General features: G+C 34.4%; 2 protein-coding genes and 1 long non-coding RNA gene across 5 annotated transcripts in view; all 3 read left to right on the top strand.

Annotated features, from left to right (window-relative positions):
* The window catches only part of skila (SKI-like proto-oncogene a), a 672,908-nt gene extending 668,384 nt beyond the window's left edge, over positions 1-4,524 (top strand). Inside the window, exon 5 of the transcript XR_015478736.1 lies at positions 3,748-4,524. The gene's annotated coding sequence lies outside the window, so the exon portion shown is untranslated. The remainder of the gene's footprint in view (positions 1-3,747) is intronic.
* Positions 4,525-4,718: 194 nt separating this feature from the next.
* LOC147846423 (uncharacterized) lies at positions 4,719-7,470 on the top strand. The gene is made up of 2 exons (XR_015478732.1): positions 4,719-6,397; positions 6,942-7,470. It is a non-coding gene; the product is annotated as an uncharacterized LOC147846423 (long non-coding RNA).
* Positions 7,471-12,402: 4,932 nt separating this feature from the next.
* The window catches only part of ccnl1b (cyclin L1b), a 10,197-nt gene continuing 3,141 nt past the window's right edge, over positions 12,403-19,458 (top strand). Inside the window, exons 1-10 of one of the 3 annotated variants that reach the window (XM_087238848.1) lie at positions 12,403-12,720; positions 13,036-13,110; positions 13,195-13,304; positions 14,501-14,618; positions 14,721-14,785; positions 15,175-15,188; positions 15,727-15,826; positions 17,519-17,623; positions 17,755-17,896; positions 17,984-18,080. In XM_087238848.1, coding sequence (XP_087094974.1) covers positions 14,783-14,785; positions 15,175-15,188; positions 15,727-15,826; positions 17,519-17,623; positions 17,755-17,896; positions 17,984-18,080 — 461 coding nt within the window. In that variant the 5' untranslated portion in view covers positions 12,403-12,720; positions 13,036-13,110; positions 13,195-13,304; positions 14,501-14,618; positions 14,721-14,782. 3 annotated transcript variants of the gene reach the window in all.

Raw genomic sequence — 19,458 nt, 5'->3', positions numbered from 1 at the left:
GGACATAAAGATGTTTGACCTCAAGGGAATATCGTCATAATACCTCCAGAGGAAACTTTATTTTGCTTGTTGTCCATGAGTTAACTTGTTGATTCATAGCTTTTCCTGTTTTATATCTTTTCACCTCAAAATGACCATTTTGTCATCATTTACTTACCCTCATGTCATTCCAAATCTGTATGTCTGTTTTTTTTTTTAATGATAATTATGAAACAATATTTTTTGCTGAGTGTGTGTGTGGGATTAAGTCTGTCATGCATTATTTTTAATGATAGTAAAAGCACAGTACACTGTACAAAATGCACTGTAAGAAATTGGTTACTTTCACCTAAAAAGTGAGTAATACTGTTGCAGCGACAAGTTGACTTTACTTAAAAAAGGGAGAAAACCTGCTGTAACATGGAACAGGAAGTTGATGATGAAATTGTAATAATTTTGCACACTTAATAATTGTACTCACTTCATTCATTATTCACAATTATTCATCAATATTTGTGTGTTTAATAAAAAGTAACTTTAAAAGGAATCTGATTGTAGGTTATTTTAATATGCAATTTAAAAATGTAATATAATCCAGATAACGTGGAATCATTTACTTTCCTGTGCTATCCCTGGATTGAATCTTGAATACATCAAAAATTATGTGCTTCCTGCTTACCATTTTATAACCACTATTCTAAAACAATTCTAGATTATTTAAACTCAAATCCATATTTTACCCAAATTAGGGTTGAAATAACCCGGTTAAACGTTTCATTGAATCATTCAATCAAACAATTAGATGAAATTGGCATTATTTTTGAAAGAAAGCAAGTGATTTTCTTTACTGATCACTGGATCACTGGCACACTTAATGATGTGTGAATGTTCTGCTCCAGCTGTGTTTGGAATTGTTGTCATTGGCAAAACTGAAAAAAAAAAATAAAAAAAAAAATATATATATATATATATATATATATATATATATATATATATATATATATATATATATATATATATATATATTATTGTATATAAAAAAAATCTTGATGTTAACTCGTTTGCTAAATCTGGAAATACTGCACGCCTCTGCATATTTATTCGACTCTAAAAATAGGATATTTTAAAAAGTGTTTCATTTGCCCACAGTTAGTGGGCTTTAAAAGGACATAAAAACATGAAATGTTGTTATCAGAAACAGAACCCTAACCATAACAGAAAAATATCCCAGTTGTGTTTTTGTTGTTGTTGTTTTTTCTTTTTTCTTTTCTACACTGTAAAATTGACAGAGTTAATTCTACTCATTTGAAAAGAGTTTTGAACTCAGTGTTGAAAGTAATGAATTAATTAAACACCTCATTATACTTTAAGTTAAAATGTACGCAGTACTCAAAAGTACACAGTACTCATATAGATTAGTTTTTTACTCAAATGGCTTGTAGCAATCAGTTTCCCCAAATGGTTTGAGTTGCCTTAACTTACTGGGTTTTACAGTACTCAGTTGGTTTGGGTTTTCTTCATTTATCGAGTTTTACTGTGCTCAAATTGCTTCGTTAACTCAAATGAATTAAGTTCACAGTAGTCATTGGGATTCGTTTTTGAACTTAAATGGTTTGTTACAATCGGTTTCTTCAAGTGCTTTAAGTTTAACTTTAACTTATTGAGTTTTACTTTGTAGGCATTTAATCACTAATCTTTGTTTTACAGTTTCCTTTGTTCTTGTTTCTATCAATTACTCCTTGTAAAAAAACCTTGACTCAACTTAAAATTGTAAGGCAACTTTATGCAAAGCTTTTTTGAGTTGAATTAACTTAAATTGAATCAACTACAGTACTTTAAAATAGATAGTTGCCTACAATTTTAAGTTGAGTCAACTTTTTGTTTTTTTGTTTTTACAGTGCTTCTTCTCATGACAGTTAATTCAAATGAGTTAAATCATCTTAAATGATTTGATTCAATTAATCATTTTGTGTGCCTTTTTGGCCATCTTTGGATTTATAAGTGACACATAATTTTGGAATGACAAGAAAGTGAGTAAATGATGACAGAATGTTTCTGTTTTTGGGTGACCCATTTTTTTAATGGTCTATCTAAATCTAAACAGGTTGTGTAAATATTAACTCCAGATGCATTAGTGCAGAGGTCACCAATCTCGGTCCTGGAGGGCCGTTGTCCCTGCAGGGTTTAGCTCCAACTTGCTTCAACACACCTGCCTGGGTGTTTCAAGTATACCTAGTAAGAGCTTGATTAGCTTGTTCAGGTGTGTTTGATTAGGGTTGGAGCTAAAATCTGCAGGACACCGGCCCTCCAGGAACAAGTTTGGTGACCACAGCATTAGAGCATAGACTCTTCACTGATTGAAGTTTGCAAGTTCAATTGCAGGTTGAAAATACTAAAAAAGGTCTTGGGAATTAAATTACACAACACTTTATTGAATTAATTGTGAAGAAATAATTAATAAATTACAAACAGATCTTCAAAGAGGCTCATGATAAGCAAAGAATGATTGAGTTTGACATGGCCAGAGTCAAAGACCATGGCCAATCTGTTAACATCCCAAACAATATAATAAATACAATGCAGAACAATATAATAAAAGAATCTGGCAACCAGTTTATATTTAAAGGAAACAACACCTTCATGCAATTGTGTGGTTTACTGTTTGTGACAATATCATATATTCTTGTCAGCTTAATTCAAACCAGGGTACTTTTAAACTAATGCTCCACCCACTGTTTAAAAACAGAGAGAAATTTTTAGAAACAGTCAATAATTTATTGAGGCGCGGACAAACATCTGTTAAAAACTCCTTGTCTCGGGTGTGTCTTTAGTTTCCAATAGGCTGTAAGGAGAGTGACAAAAATAGCATTGTCTAACTGTAGAAATGTATGAGTGTTTAATTGGTATCACCTTTTTGAGGTCTTTCTTACATTTAATGACTAAAATCATTTTGATAGATCTTTTCTACACAAAAAGAAATTGGAGAAAAATAAGAAACAGGGAGGCTAATATTTCTGACTGCAACTGTATTATTTATTCATTCATTTTCTCCCTGATTTATTTGAAGTCACCACAGCAGAATGAACCGACAACTACTCTGGCATATGTTTTACGCAGAAAAAACTGGCCCAGCCAGGACTCGAACCAGCGACCTTGCTGTTAGGCGACAGTGCTAACCACTGATTTATAATATAAATACATTTATAAGTTATATTATATTAATCATATTTCTTTTCGGCTTAGTCCCTTTATTAATCAGGGGTCACCACAGTGGAATGAACCGCCAACTTAGCCAACATTTGTATTACATAGCGGATGCCCTTCCGGCTGCAACCCATCACTGGGAAACGTATTATATTATATCATTATATTATATCATTTTACAAATTATTTTAGGTTTATTGGCTTTATATTGAGGCAGAGAGGAATATGTGAGGGCATGTGTCAAAATTTGAATGATGACCACTACGCCCCTTTAGGGCAGGACTTCCGCCCCACCCTTTTTAATATAATTTTTATAATTCCGGTAATTAGATTGTAACCTCGGGGGATGACACACACAACTGGGGTAAGATCCAATATGCAGGTTTAATCGTAGTCTGGCAAGCAATGGTCAATACAGGTGCAAGCGGGTATATACAGGTAATCCAGAATCGTAGTCAGTAAACAGGCTATAGGTCGTAAGGCAGGCGGCTAAACAGAAGAACAAGGATAAACCAGGCTGGGTCGAAACACAGGAAACAAGACAGGGAAAACGCGTTATAATAGCCCCTTTCACACATACAGACCTTTCCGGAAAATTACCGGCAATTTTCCGGAAAGGTTGTATGTGTGAACAGGTCCTTTTTGAAAATACCGGTAAATTCGTTCTGGCTATTTTCCGGAAAGAGAAGTTGTAACATTACCGGCAATTTGCCGGAATGCTGCGCTGTGTGAACGCAGAAGGAAGATTTCCGGAATAAGCGTGTGCACGTCTAGAACGTGCTGACGTAAGACGTCTGCTTTAGCCAATCAGAACAGTCAGACGCATTTACGTCCGCGCGGTTTATGAGAATTAAAGCCTTTGAATATTTTCCCAGACACATTTAGCTGCTAGAAGTTAGTCAAATCACGTTTATATGTTCTTCTTAATGCCAACTGTGTAAATGATCATCGATGAGATGCTTATGATAAGCCGTTGTTTGTTTACCTTCAAGCTTTGCGTGTGCCCATGAAACAGCCTGTGAGCGCCTGCACACGCACATATTATGAACATCTCGAAATGCGAAAGTGATCCTGCGAAAGTTGTTTACAATATTGATCATCCACAGAGTTTGTAATTTAGTCAAATGTTAACAAATACAAGCGCAGCCGTTTAAAGCTCATGTGTGGTGAATGATGTCAGAATTTACCGGTATTTTGGAATGGATGTGTGAATGCTCTTTTCCGGAAAAATTCCGTAACGTCCTCGCCTGTGTGAACAGCGCTTTTTTGAAAATACCGGTAAAGTCGTTCCGTAAATTTTCCGGATATTTACCGGTATCACTGTGTGAATGGGGCTAATGTCATCACAGGATAAACAAGACTCAGCAAACTGAAAGGGTGAATGTGTGGCTTAAGTAGTGAGTGCAATCAGTGTCTGACGATTCTCAGGTGGTGTGAATGAAATCAGTCTAGATGAGTAAGCATGTGTGTTTGGGCAAAGTGCATGTATGAATATATAGTCCATCAAAGGCGAAAGTGTAGTCCATGAACGTACAGAATGTACAGTCAAACTGAATCATATAAGGATGTAGCTGTTTACCTCAAGTTAAAAAACAATATTAAAAAAAAATACAAATTCTGAAAGACTACATTTCTAAGAAGCAATCATTAAGCTGAGCATTTATGAAATAACTCCTCAGTGATTTATCTGTTCTGGCAGAGCAGTATTGCTTCATTCCATTCTCCTTTTTACTATTTGTTTGTGGTGGTTTTAACGACATACTGCATACTATAATGTGTTACACAGTAAGAAAAAAAGGAATAATGTGCGATTTTGCTCTGTCTATAGAACAGCTATCTGAAAACAGCGCTTTCAGTCAGAGGAAAATTGAGAACATGTGGAGATGGAAATATTTAGACTTCTGGGCCTTCTGGGGGGTGAGGTGGGATTTCAACGCAGCCTGAAGCAGGCAACACCACATCTGGCCTGTTACTATAAATGGCAAAAACTGAACCTTCTGCAGGTGTCCTGTGACGATGTACTTCAATAAATCAATCCAGCTGGTTTGTAGACCAGGTTAATAAACGTACAGCACGGCACCTGTACTCTATACTGTATACCAAAGGGGATATATTTAAACTTGAATAAAAAAACACCCTCACCTTCACTTTCCTCCTCTGACACACATTAGGGAATGGAAAATGACCAGAGGCCTGCGGAGTCAGAACTGCGCAATGTTTCAAACAGCAGCAGTTTGTATGTTCACAATTAGTTGCCAGATCTTTTTTGGCCCTGCTGTGTGTCACTGACACAGGCATTGGGAAACGATATGTTCAGAAAATATAGCTGGATTTGTGTTCGAAAAGAAACATTGTACTTACTAGAATACAAACAGCCAATCACATTTTGTTAAGGTAAAGTTGGGCGAAGACTTCAGAGAATTAAAACATTCAAAAGCATCTCTTGGTGGTTTTGCCCACTTAGCAACTTTGCTTCTATATTTAGAGACTTTGCAGACATTTTAGTTACGACAGCTTACTTGAATTACTTATACTACAAATTACTATGCTTACTTTTAATTACTTGAACAAACATATAATTAACCTTATATTGTTTCTCGAAACTTGTGCTAACAGACTTTAGGGACTTTCCATTGAAACCAGAATCAGCTAGTGTTCCTCAGGTGAAATCCTTATAAAAACAAACCATGTTTTGTTTCATGGTTTTTATTTTTTGCCACATTGACTTCCATTTTGCAGTTTTACTACAGTTATCATGGTAAAACTATGCTTAGATTTGCAAAACCATAGTTAATTTGTGGTTACCACTGATTATGGTAACCCCATACAATACCAGTTACAAAATATAACATATGAAAGCAAGACTTGATATCACTTTTCTTTTTAACAACTTCTAAGGGTCGCTTTTTGCTTTTTTTTTGTTGGTTTTCATAACCAAATGGAAGAGATTCATTCTAAACTGTAACATTAGACTTTGTTCGTGTTTAGATGCTGACTCATCCTACAACCTCATCATCTACAGAGAGAAACTGTTACTTCCCAGCAGGCACAGGACGTCAACATGACATCAGATTGACATTTTACCCCAACATTGTGGGACATTGCATTTTGTTTGGAAATGAAAATCAAGTTGACATCAGAACCCAAAGTCAGGTCAATGTCCAATGTTTCTAGTTTACTTTCCAACGCAACCTAAAAACAACAAAATATCAATGTCTAATGCAGGCCCAGATTGGCTAATCCGGAGGACCGGGAGAATTCCCGGTGGGCCGGTCCGTTTTTTGGCCGCGAGGGCAGGTGTCCCTAGCTCCAGAATCTGTTGCTCTCAGCAATCACACTTTTTAAATTAATTTATTTATTTACTTGACCACAGTCTTCATATTCATTATTTTAGAGCAGCTATGCTCTTTTTATATATAACCAGCCTGCAGGTTAATGATGATATAACTCAGATGAGTCACACTTCAATATACAATTGTTGTGGTCCAGTGGATAGCACATTAGATTACGACGCTGCCGACCCGGGTTTGATCTTCGTCTGAGTATTTTGTTTTTTTATTTTTATTGTTAAGACATATAATACTGTTAGGGTTGTTGAACATTTGAAGTTATAAAGCAGCTGTTTTCTCAAAAAAAGACGTGATAGTGTAATTAGAAACTGAATTGGAAATGACCTTATTTTAATATAGTCAGTCGTGAACTGAGGTGGGCCGGTCTGAGGCTTGAAACTCCAGGGCTGAAAAGGAGTCCCACTCCAGCCCTGGTCTAATGATGTTACAGCGTAATGTTGTGTGGACATTACCACTATGACTTCTATCAGATGTTGGATTATACCTGTCGAAGAAATATCATTATTTGATGTCAATATGATATTGCTTTAAGATGTGTGCTCAACATTGGATTTGGTTCAATTTCCAACACAATTTGAGATCAACGAAATATTAACGTCATTTCACGTTGTTATTGGACATCAAAATAACATTGTTCTTAGATGCTGGTGACCTAGATATTACCATCTTACGACGTTGTGTTTCTCCTGGGTTAGTTAAACCAAAATACACATACAGATGAGCTTAAAAGCAGGACTGTGATGACATTTAATTAGAACCTGGTCTTCATTGCATCTATTTTTTTTTTCTTCAGATTTATGTTTTACTTCATGTACATATGCACATATGAACTGTCACATGTTGTTAGGTTATCTTTTATATGTTTTATAAATTTTTCAGTTTTTTTTTAAACCCTATCAGAGCCTACAAGGTAGAAGACCAGACAGATATATAAAAATGTTGAGAAATTCTGTATACAAACATGATAAAATGCTAATATTAAATATATTGTTATACTAATATAAATGAAAAAATTATGAAAGAGTTACACTGTAATGTGTTAAAGCATGGTTTCTACTGGAGTCTCATAAAGAGGGTATTATTTAGCACATAGAAGAGTTCTGTTTTTGCTAGAGGCTCAGGAATCCTAATCAGTTACAGTTTAGAATATTTATTTCCTTACTTTGTAATGTTTTATTGCTTTACCTTAATTTCATTCCAAACTCAGAAAAGTATTCATTGCCAGAAGACAAAATAAGCTCTTGGGTATTAAGTAGAGCTTCTGTTTAAAGGTGTGCTTGTGTCATATCTGAATTCAGAAATTATTAACTAGCTTAAAGCATTTATTCAGAATGTCATAGTGTTATATTTTGAGTAATTATAATAATTGCAACATTGCATCAGTGCAGCAACTGTTTTTATGTTAATTAAATCCTACATCATTCATTCATTCATTTTTCCTTCAGGTCTCTGATTTATCAGTGGTCACCACAGCAGAATGAACCGCCAACTATTCCAGCATATGTTTTACACAGCAATTGCCCTTCCAGCTGCAACCCAGTACTGGGAAACACCCATACACATTCACACACACACACACACACACACTTATACACTACAGCCAATTTAATTCACCCAATTCACTTATACCGCACGTCTTTAGACTGTGGGAGACATAGAGCACCCAGAGGAAACCCACACGAACACTGGGCGAACATGTCAGAAATGTGAGGCGACAGCACTAACCGCTGAGCCACCGTGCCACACGGACCCTAAATTAAATATGTTGAATATCTGATGGGACTGGAACAAAAATAAAGTGAACAAATGATGTCAGAATTTTTCATTTTGGGATGTACTGTCTCTTTAAGAAAATACAGCTGCCTTTGCCTTTTAAAAAGAACACAGTTGGTTCCCACTGGCATTCAAGCAGCAAGTCAGATTTGCAGGAGGTGGGCGACAAACTTTCAGGAACAAAAAGCATTCCTCAGGTGAAAATAACATTCACCATGAAGTCAGACACAGAAACACTTATTTATGTCACCCTTCTGTCTAATGTCGAGCTTGCTACGGGCGGCAACTTTCTTTCGCAATCTCACAGGGCTTCTTCAAACCTGCCTCATAAAACACTGTATTGTTTGGTTTTAACTGTGCAGTCCTGCCGATGACATTTTCTTCTTGTGAACGTCAGGGTTTAAGATATTTGATTCACTCAAGACTGTCTTGATGCTTCCTGTGGGGTCTGTGAAGCTCCTGCACTGTGAAGCACTCATGGAGACTTTGCCACATGTACACAGGCATCATTTTTGGTTATAAACATCACATTTTCATTTCATTTTTTATGGCAGATGATGGATAGTACTATTAAATTGCAAAGCTGCAGTGTTTGCCCCTCTGAACCTGTGAGGTGAAACATTTCAGCACTCTAACCAGATCCCAGTAGTGCCATTCAAGCCAGCAGATCTGGAGAACATTACGAATCCCCCAGTCACTGGCAGAAAGGATGAATAATTACCTGATTAAAATGTCTCACTGAGTGATTTATGCAAGAAGAAGCTGCAAGATGTTCCTCCTCAGGGACACACATTGGTTTATTCAGTGCTATTCAGCTGCCAGTAATACATTGTGTGTATTAGAGAATATGACACTTTGCACGCGCACAACTGACACGCGAGGTAATTTAAATGGCTGTCCAACTGAGCAAATTTTTTTTTTGACTGAAAGCTGTAACATAACATACTAACCAAGCAATTTTGTTTCAAATATGTCTAAACATAGACTTCTTGACTAAAACAAGGCTAAATTTGAGCCGTCAGTGAAAATAATAGATGCATAACAATAGTCCAAAAATACACTAGTCATCAAATAAACGAATTACAGTCTTTACAGGCCTGTAGCCATGGAGGATGGTGGTTCGAAAAACCCATCCCCCACGGACAAAAGTCCAGAATTTGTCCAATACATGAGCTTGTTTGTCCAATTTTGACTGCTATGCCAACATAAATTGTGAAAATAACTAATCGAAGAAGACAAAGTGGAATCTGACATAAGTAAAGTCATCTTTCACTACTGACCTACTGTAGCCTTACAATTTACAAGTCATTTTATTCTAAATCTTGGACCATATTCTTGAATGAAAACTGACCAATAAAAAGGTGTGACGGACCAATAGGTAATTCTGAAGCATGTTAAAGTTAATTTTAATACTAATTGGGCTACAAAAGAGACTAGAAAATTCTGGAAGCTCTACAAAACTATTATTACTTGGTTTAATTTTTTAGTATTCAAATGGATAAATTCACACTGAAGAAAGTTGAATGTGCTGGTCAGTCTGATACTTTGTAAACTATAACAGATTCCTTTTTTTCCCTAATCATATTTGTGATAAATTTGTATTTTTTAAATATATATTATGTTGTATAGCCTTCATTTTGAAATCTCTCGAGAAGTCTTCCAGCAATGGAAAATAATGCATAAGTGTAATGCTGGCTACACTAATTTCTTGTCTTTTTGTTTCCAGTGTCAGAATTGTCTTTTACTCTCATTCTAATTCATAAAATAAGAAGAATATTTGTTTCACTAAATAAAACTGCTAATGCAGCAGGACTTTTTTTTTTTTTACTGTTCTCTCCATAACTTGGGACATGCATTTCACAAAAACAACCACAGGCAAAAGTGGAGAAAAATGTGAAAACACGCTGATAAAAACAATGATTTACTGCTTGCTGGCAGAAACATCAAACTGTTTTTTCATTTGGATTGAGAAAACAGCATTTGCACAACTTCTCTATTTAAAAAAACAAAAAGATTTACCCCCAAATTACTATGAACTATGAAAGAATAGTGCTGCAATAAAAGTAAAAAAATAAAATTAGATTTTACAAAATACTTGTCTTTTGCAAAATCTTTTACAAAATATTTGTTCAATGAAATCTGTGCTGTTCAATCAATATTATCATCTTGTGTATGTATTTACTTTTAGAAGCATCTCAGGATATGTTTAAGAGATGGGGGGGGGGGGGGGGGGCAAATGGGTAAATGCAATGAGGTCAAACTGAGTATCAGTAACAACTGGCATTTCTCCCACTTCCTGCCTGCATGGTGCACTGCAAAAAAGACCAAGGCTATCTTTTTATTATTATTTTATTATTTTATTTTATTATTATTTTTTTGCTGAATATTGCCAAATAACTTAAAAGCAGCAGTGCTAATGCTAATAAAAACAAAACTTTATATTAATTGTTCATTAAACACATTCTGTCAACACACTCTTATAAAAGTATTAGTAGACTGTTAAGTTAGGGTTAGTGTTTGTCGAATGAGCTGACGTGTACTTGCTAGATCACTTATTGTCAGCAGAATGTTTGTTAGGGAACCATCAAAATGAAGTGTAAGCAGCTTTTCAGCAGACAGTAGACAAATACTCTAATGACAATTTTGCAAAGTAACATAGTAAACGTGTGTCTGGCGACCATCTAAATAAAATTATTCACAATTTTTTAAATTAATAATATCAAACATCCACTTTCTTAATCAACAAAACAGAATTATAGATTGAACACAAATCACTGCTCTGTTGAAGAAAATATGCATTTCCAACCTGTGATTATTTCCTCCTTGTCATTGATATAAAAAGGTCAAGATTTTAAAGGAGTCAACAGTGATCTTTATATGTGCTGTTGAGCATGCGTCAAGGCATATCATGTCCCCTCAGTGAGCTGTCTCATCAGTTTCTGTGATGAGTCCTCATCATGGTGGAGGTCTCAGTTTTGATGGTGTGATTACTTTGGTACTTGGCAAGATAGTAATGGATTATGTCACATGCCTGTGGGAACCTGCTGCATCTATCTATCTATCTATCTATCTATCTATCTATCTATCTATCTATCTATCTATCTATCTGTCTGTCTGTCTGTCTGTCTGTCTGTCTGTCTGTCTGTCTGTCTGTCTGTATTAGTTTAGATTAATGACCAACAGAAACGACTGAATAAATTTAAAAATGAAGCAGTAGAACTATTAAAATAAAATCAAAAAGTCAAGCTAAATGGGTATGTTTTTAGGAGTGATTAAAAATAGACAGATTGAGCCATTCTAATCTCAATTTTATTTAATCATATGGTCATTAGTCAGTCATACTGTATAATTGTCATTTTATGGACTATTAGTTAATGATTTTATTATTATTATAGAGTATTATTTGTAATTGTGTCTTTATATTTTATTATTATTATTGAGTATTATTTGTAATTTCGTCTTTATATTTTATGATTATTATTTTCCTATAATAATTTTCTCAATATTATTGAATATTTCCATATTGTTATAATCTTATGGATTTAAGCGACACTTGTTTTTAAGCATAAGAGATGAGAGAATGTCTTCATTTCAAGGTCTGTATTGTCTCTGGACAATGTTGTGAAACAGTCATTTCCCATTGCTGTTGCTTATATGGTATAATAACACTTGTTGGATTTATTCTTTTCAGACAAACTCTTAGCATTGGATCATACAAAACTAAGATTATTCAATAAACTCTGCTCTTTCTCTATCATCATTACTTTGTCTCCTGCTTCTGCTCCTCCGGCTTATTAGTTACTCAGTCAACTCCTACTGTAAATCGATAGGAGACTGTTAATTTAGTTGAATCTATCTATATGTCTGTCTGAGAACATATATCGTATCAGGTCAGTTCATATCACATCAAATACTTACATTCTTTTTTCTAAATGTAAAATATAGCAATGTGTAGGCTATAGATTATAAGCACATTAGATTCTTACATTCTCGCAAAACACCAACACAACATCGCGGTATTCTACGGGATTTCACTGTTCCAACGCAACGAGTGACGTCACAAACGTTGACGTCACTTCCGCCGTTGAAGTGCGTCAATCGCGAAACGTTGCCATTTCCGCCTGGCAGACGAAAGGTCTACGTTTTGTGATAGCGAGTTACACCATCAAATATGTCTCTTGGCATGTTATCTCCTCATCTGAACACTCCACCACCAAATAACCAAGGCATTCTTATTGGCGATAAAGTGTATTCGGAGGTGTTTCTGGCCATCGACAACTCGATCATACCCGAGGACAGGCTGAGCACGACCCCGTCCATGCTGGATGGCCTCGACCATGAGACCGAGACAGACCTACGGATTCTGGGCTGCGAACGCATTCAGTCAGCCGGGATTCTCCTTCGTCTGCCACAGGTTAGTGTTGAAGTGTGTTTATATTCAGGAATTAACGTTAGTTCGTTTGCTCGGCTCACAGTTATCTAACGTAAACGCCTTAACTAGGCGCTTAGCATAGCCGGCTAACTTAGCCGAAACCGGCACAGTGAAACCGGCGGCCTTTGTCTTCCATAGAGTCCTTCAAGTGGCTCGAGACACATTTTTGAGATGCTGTTAAAGATGATTCTCGTTATTTGTTATATTTTTAGCGATATTATAATTATGTTGAATGTTATTTACGTCAATTGTTTACGAGAATGTGGTTGTTGATATTGTTTTATGTTTTTTGCGTAGGTGGCGATGGCGACGGGACAAGTAATTTTTCAAAGATTCTTTTTCTCGAAGTCCTTCGTAAAGCACAACTTTGAGGTAAGTTAGAAATACATAATATTGTTAAATACCTGACTAAGACCATCTCATGAAAACTTTGAACCTGGTTTCGCTTTAAAACAGATTGTTGCTATGGCATGCGTGAACTTGGCTTCAAAGATTGAGGAGTCGCCAAGACGAGTGAGGGATGTGATCAACGTTTTCCACCATTTGAAACAAGGAAAGGGTAAAAAGTAAGTCGAACGCATGATTTTAAGTTTTTGTTGTATTTAAGTTTTAAGAAGTAGTTTTATTTACCCAGGAAAGTGTTATAAAGCCGCAATATACAGTAGTTAATGTCTGAAGTTAACTAAAACCTGTCATCAAAGTTGTCCTATAAGGAACGTTATTAAATAACATTCTTTCTTGCCTTAAAACAAGTTTGAAAAACTTTGTACATTTTATTGTACATTTTATTGGATTTCAATTTACTCTTCAAAATTTCTGCCTATTGTCAATATTAGTGTTGCTGTTAGATTGTGTCAGCGATTTAATCTGTGAGGATTTTTTTTTGTTTAGTCTTTTGAGGAGATTTTTAACACTTAAAATAAGAACAGTTTTAACTAAACAAAATAGCATATTATAACTAGTATGTATTAGCTTAACATTAAAATAGCCATAGAAGCTAGCTTAACAATAAACAAACAAAAAAAAATACAACCTGTCAAACCTTCTAAGTAAAAGCTGGAGTTATACACACCTACCTGTTACATAATCTACCAGTGTTAGTTTACAGCTGTTTTCCAGCTTTAGTGAACTTTTTCGCTTTGGCAGGTGGTTTTAAACTATTGAAATGAATTTTAGTTTTGATTAAATTTAAAATGTCAGACCAGTTCGGTTTTCAAAACATGTTGGTCACTTAATCCATCATTTAAACTGCCCTGTTTTCTGATTAAATGAAATGTAAATTTCTATTTCTGAAACGATTTTGGAAATTTTGTAGATTTTTTTTTTTCTGTTGACATAAGTGAAAAAGATTAAGTTGATATTTTAGGAAAATATAAAACAAATCAGTGGATGTGGATATCATTGTAGGTATGAGTTCTAAATTGTTTTTTTAAATGTCTTGTTAAAAACAACTACTCCCCCCCCATTGAACTCAATATATTTAGTTAAGAATCATTTAAAATATTTTGGAACCGTAGCTTTTGATGTGGAGGGTCCTTTCCTGCTAAACATATTGTTGCCCAAATAAATAAAATAGTCGCTAAAAACACGTTAAATAAACTGTAGATATACCATAGGAACAGTATAACAGAAATTTAAAACCTTGACTTTTTCCAAACTGTAGTAAACCTTAAAACAGTTTATTATCCCATGTCTGTGTCATAGATGTAATGTTTCATGTTCAACAATAGCTAATTATTTTTTTTTCTATTTGTTGATACAGAAGCACACCCCTCATTCTTGATCAAAATTACATTAATACCAAGAACCAAGTTATTAAAGCTGAGCGTCGTATCCTGAAGGAGTTGGGCTTCTGTGTTCATGTCAAACATCCACATAAGGTGAGTTTTGTTTACTATCAGTTAAAATGTTGTTATTGCTTGGCTTCTGTGCATTGAAATCCTTCTTGCATCTCTTAAAATTTCTGTTTTCTATCATTTTAGATTATAGTCATGTACCTGCAAGTGCTGGAATGTGAGAAGAATCAGATGCTGGTTCAAACAGCATGGTAAGTGTTTTCATCTACCTCTGGACTTTATGAAAATGCCCTTTAAATTATGACTTGGAATTTTTTCCCCTTATAGAGGAGACATTGGATCAGGTTTTTGGTTGGACTTATGCTCTGTTTCCACTAGTAGCTTTCTTTATTTGCTAAGAGCTTGACCTTTTTTGAAAGAGCTTGAAACTTAGATATCAACAGGACCTAGTGGAAACACTGCATTATAAAGCATGAAATGCATTGTAGCTTGGTATGCCTAAAGGTAAGGTTAGGTTCACACTATTCAGTTTTCTTTGTCAATGCAGGATAACCATGTGTTGTTGACTTGTTGCACATTGAGGTTATGGCTTATGGAGAGCTCTGCTTAACTTTGTCCTTTCTCTACTCTTTGATTAAAGGGTAGCCCATGGTGGTAAGTGTCACAGAAAACACCCGAACTCCTCAGGCACAAGACCCAGGAATCCCTCCCACCTCATTGGCTGGCCTTTTCGAGACTGCCAGCCAATCCAGTGAGAGCTCTCAGCGGAGGTTCTCTGAATGGAAGGCATTGGCTTTGCTGGGGGGCCAGGATTTCTTTTTGTTTTTTCCAGTTTATAGTTAGTTGTACACTCTTTTTTTTTTCCTCTAAATCCAAATATTTTTTTGATATACGGTATGTTACTGTTTTCATATGAATCCCTTTCATGTGAATTGTTACAGTAAATGATCTGCCATATAGTTATTCTTGCCTCTCCTCATATCTTTTTGATTTGGCGTTTTAATTTTGACAACCTTAGCTATGACTCATTGCTCAAATATGTTCAAATTATATTAGCTCCTCCATGGTTACGTTTTAAAAACTGAGGGAAAGGACATGAAGTTAAGAGACTCCATAAGAAGCCATATATATATATATATATGAGAGAGAGAGCATGGCAGGTGTTGCATAGGTGCTTGTTTGTGTTTTTCAGGAACTATATGAATGACGCCCTCAGAACCAGTGCATTTGTGAGGTTTGAACCTGAGACCATTGCGTGTGCCTGCATTTACCTCGCTGCTCGAGTACTACAGGTATGTCCCTAGATTTACACCATATTTACACATAAAAGTATGTTTGATATTGGGGGAATGGCGAAAAAAGCAGTGTTTTAATGATTAATTTTGTTGAACAAACATTTTATCTTTAAGTCTGAATTCATTTCTCAGAACTGGGATATAAAATATAGTCCCTAAGTCCATATCTAAGGGGGACAAAGACTATTTGCAGGTTTATCTCCATCAATTCTTCTAAATCTTGCAATTGCTTCAATTTGCAAGACACAAACTTGCAATTCAGATTTTTTTTTTATCATTAATATGCAAGTAAATATCGTGTGACTCAGAAATACAGATTTTTATCACAATTCTGATAATGTCGGAACTAAAAAGTGGACACCGTTTCAGTTACCATTGTTTTATTTATATTGAGTAATGGAAACTGGCTTTTGTACATATTTGTTTGCGTCAGCTTGCACATTGCTGAAACTAATTATGATTTTTACCATAGACTAATGTCTCACCTCTATGGATTTAACGATTCACTACTAATCATGATAAATTTTTCACAATTCTTTAACAATTTACAAAAATGAGTTAAAGATTTAGAAATAAGGTGTTTTTTTATTATTTCTTAATTTTAGCAAAACTTTTGCACATTTAAAAAGAGTCAGACAATTCCAAATAAAATAAATACAAATAAAAAGACTATCTCGGATTTAGACAACTAAGACTTTGTGTTTTTATTAGCTGTGATTTTATTAGATTTTTTTAAAGAAAAATCAGCTTATCAGTGTTTTAGGGCACTGTAAAAGGCTTATTAAAAGTAAAAAAAAGAATCTGAACTAATTTGTTACATGTTCAAATTGTGTATTATCAATGTCAACTTTGACACTTTGTAGTACTTAAGTTTACTTTCATCATTAATAATACGATTAAACCCAGCTAAGTTGATGGTAAACTGATATAGAATTAGCTTCGCTGATGGGAGCGACAAAGCAGGTGAAATCAAATCACTTTTATTGTCACATCATCAGCAGCATGTGTACTATGATGAGTGAAAAGCTTGCGTCCTGGCTCTTGCTGTGCAAAATACAGCAACATACTTCAAAAACTTAACAATATGCAGAACGATATACTATTAGCAATGTTGACAGTAATACGTAAATGATGACGAGACATATTTGCATCTGTGGAGTAATCTAGATTTCTGTGCATTTTCTGTCTTTTTTGCGACCATATTAAATCCTTGACTGTTAATGAAGAACATTAAGTTTCTTTTGGTTTAAATGAGCATATCCTGCTTAAATATTAACATCCATACTCGTTGTTTTGAACTGTTTGCTACAACTTATTTGCTGCAATCTGTAAACACAACAGTCCCTGCTGTTCCAAACAAGTATTATAGTGACTCATTTAAAATGATTTGAATCATAAAATAGTCAAGCTTAAATTAATTCATACCCCTGGCCAACTCTGAATTCTGTTTATTCTACCAGCAAGTCTTTTTTTTACTGGAAATTTAATTCTCTCAAAAGATAAAGATGTATAAAAGGTTTCAAAGGTATTTTATTTACATTTGAACAACAGCTTTAAGTCAGAATTTGCCATTGGTTTTAATTATTCTGGCTTTGACTATATATGAATATTTTTTCAACCAGCTCATAGTGAACAGTTACATCTCTAATCCCATTCAGACTGATTAAAAGTTGTTGTTTTTTTCTACAGATTCCTCTTCCTTCCAAACCACACTGGTTTCTTCTATTTGGTGCTACTAAGGAGGACATCAAAGAGATCTGTATTAACACAATGAAGTTGTATTCTAGAGAAAAGGTAGCTTTTGTTTTTTATTATTATATAACTATTATTTATTATTATTATTATTATATATTATAATTTTTAACTGTGTTGTATTGTATGTTCAATTGTCACATGGTGGTGTTAATACTTTGTCCATCTCTCAGCCTCACAGTGAACAGCTTGAGAGGCAGGTGGAGAAGAGGAAAATATTCCTGGAGGAGGCCAGACTAAAAGCCAGAGGCCAGAATCCCAATGGCACACCAGCTCTCGCCTCCATTAATGGATTTTCCCCTGCGTCCAAACCCTGTATGTTTGATGTTTGTTACTGATCAATCATTCTGCAAGCAAATACTTGTCAATTCTCAAGCAGCTAAACATGTTTTTGTTTTGCAGCTTCTCCCCGAGATGTGAAGATGGATGATAAATCTCCAAACTCTAAACTAAAGGAGCCAGAGAACAGACAGTTGTTTGCCAAAAGCCCACTGAATGGGTAAGTGTGTTAACATTCACTGCATACTCCTTATCAGTTATAATAATGCTTAAGTAGTTATTTTTTGTGAATTATGGCTGTTTGCTAGACTGTCAGAATCATAAGGAAGAAATATCTCTTGTTAAATCTGTAATAAGTTTTTAACATGTAGAGTTCTTTTTTTTTTACTGATCTGGGATTTCAGTCTCTTTCATAATCTCCACAATTAAATCTTAACTAGTCTCCATATTTAAATGCAAATGTTTTTTTTAACTAAGATAAAATTTGCATTATGAACTTAAAATAAATTTTAAAAATGACTAGCTTATAGTAAAATATAGCTTATTTTGCACTAATATTTAAACATATTAATGCATACTTTATACATATAACAATATTGGCATTATTTGCTTTTTATGACTTTCATGGTGTATGTTCATAGTAAACAAAATGTAGTTTTTTTTTTATTGTTTTGTTTATTTTAATATATTTTATTGTAGAAAGAAAATATATAATTACTAGTGCTGGACAAAGATTAATTGTGATTATTCACATTCAAAATAAAAGTTTGTTTTGACATAATATATGTAGTATAAAGGGCTGCACGATGTTGGAAAAATCTGATATTGCGATTGTTTAATTTTTAAGCTTTTAGTCTTGCGATGTGAATACAGTTTCACAAGATGAATAGCTCTATTTGACAGTTTATTCAGGTACAATAAAACAATGCGAAAAATGCTTTTCTTTGCATTGTCTCGTTTCTAGTCGAAATATCGAAAAAATCTTAGATTAAAAAAAATATTGTTTTCACCTTCAGAAGAAAACTCAAATTTAAAGTTTTTCCCTAAAACATGCTGCCAACTGCCATTAGGGTAAGTAAATTATGTTTTATTTTTTTGCCAGAAACAAGGCAGAAAAGCAAAAATTTGCATAAATTGCATAAATAATTAAATGCATTGAATTTTAGTTATACCCCAAACTAGCTGCTAGATTTTGGGAAAAATCATAATCGTGATTATTTTGGTCATAATTGTAATCACGATTATTTAAAACGATTATCAGTTGAAGTCAAAGTTATTAGCGCTCCTGAGAATTTTTTTTTAAAAATATTTCCCAAATTATGTTTAACAGTGCTAGGAATTTTAACAGTATTTCCTATAATATTTTTTCTTCAAGGCTTATTTGTTTTGTTTTAGCTAGAATAAAAGCAGGTTTAAATATTTTGAAACCCATTTTAAGGTCAATATTATTAGCCACCTTAAGCAATATATTTTTTGATTGTCTGCAGAAAAAACTACTGTTATACAATGACTTGCCTGATAACTCTAAGTCTTTGAATTGCACTTTAATCTGAATGCTTGTATTTTGAAAAATATCTAGTCAAATATTATTTACTGTC

Source organism: Danio rerio, chromosome 2 (genome assembly GCF_052040795.2).
Source record: "Danio rerio strain M-AB ecotype USA chromosome 2, GRCz13ab, whole genome shotgun sequence".
NCBI classification, from domain to species: Eukaryota; Metazoa; Chordata; class Actinopteri; order Cypriniformes; family Danionidae; genus Danio; species Danio rerio.
The sequence above is the reverse complement of the archived record's forward strand: the minus strand, read 5'-3'. Positions and strand labels throughout refer to the sequence as shown.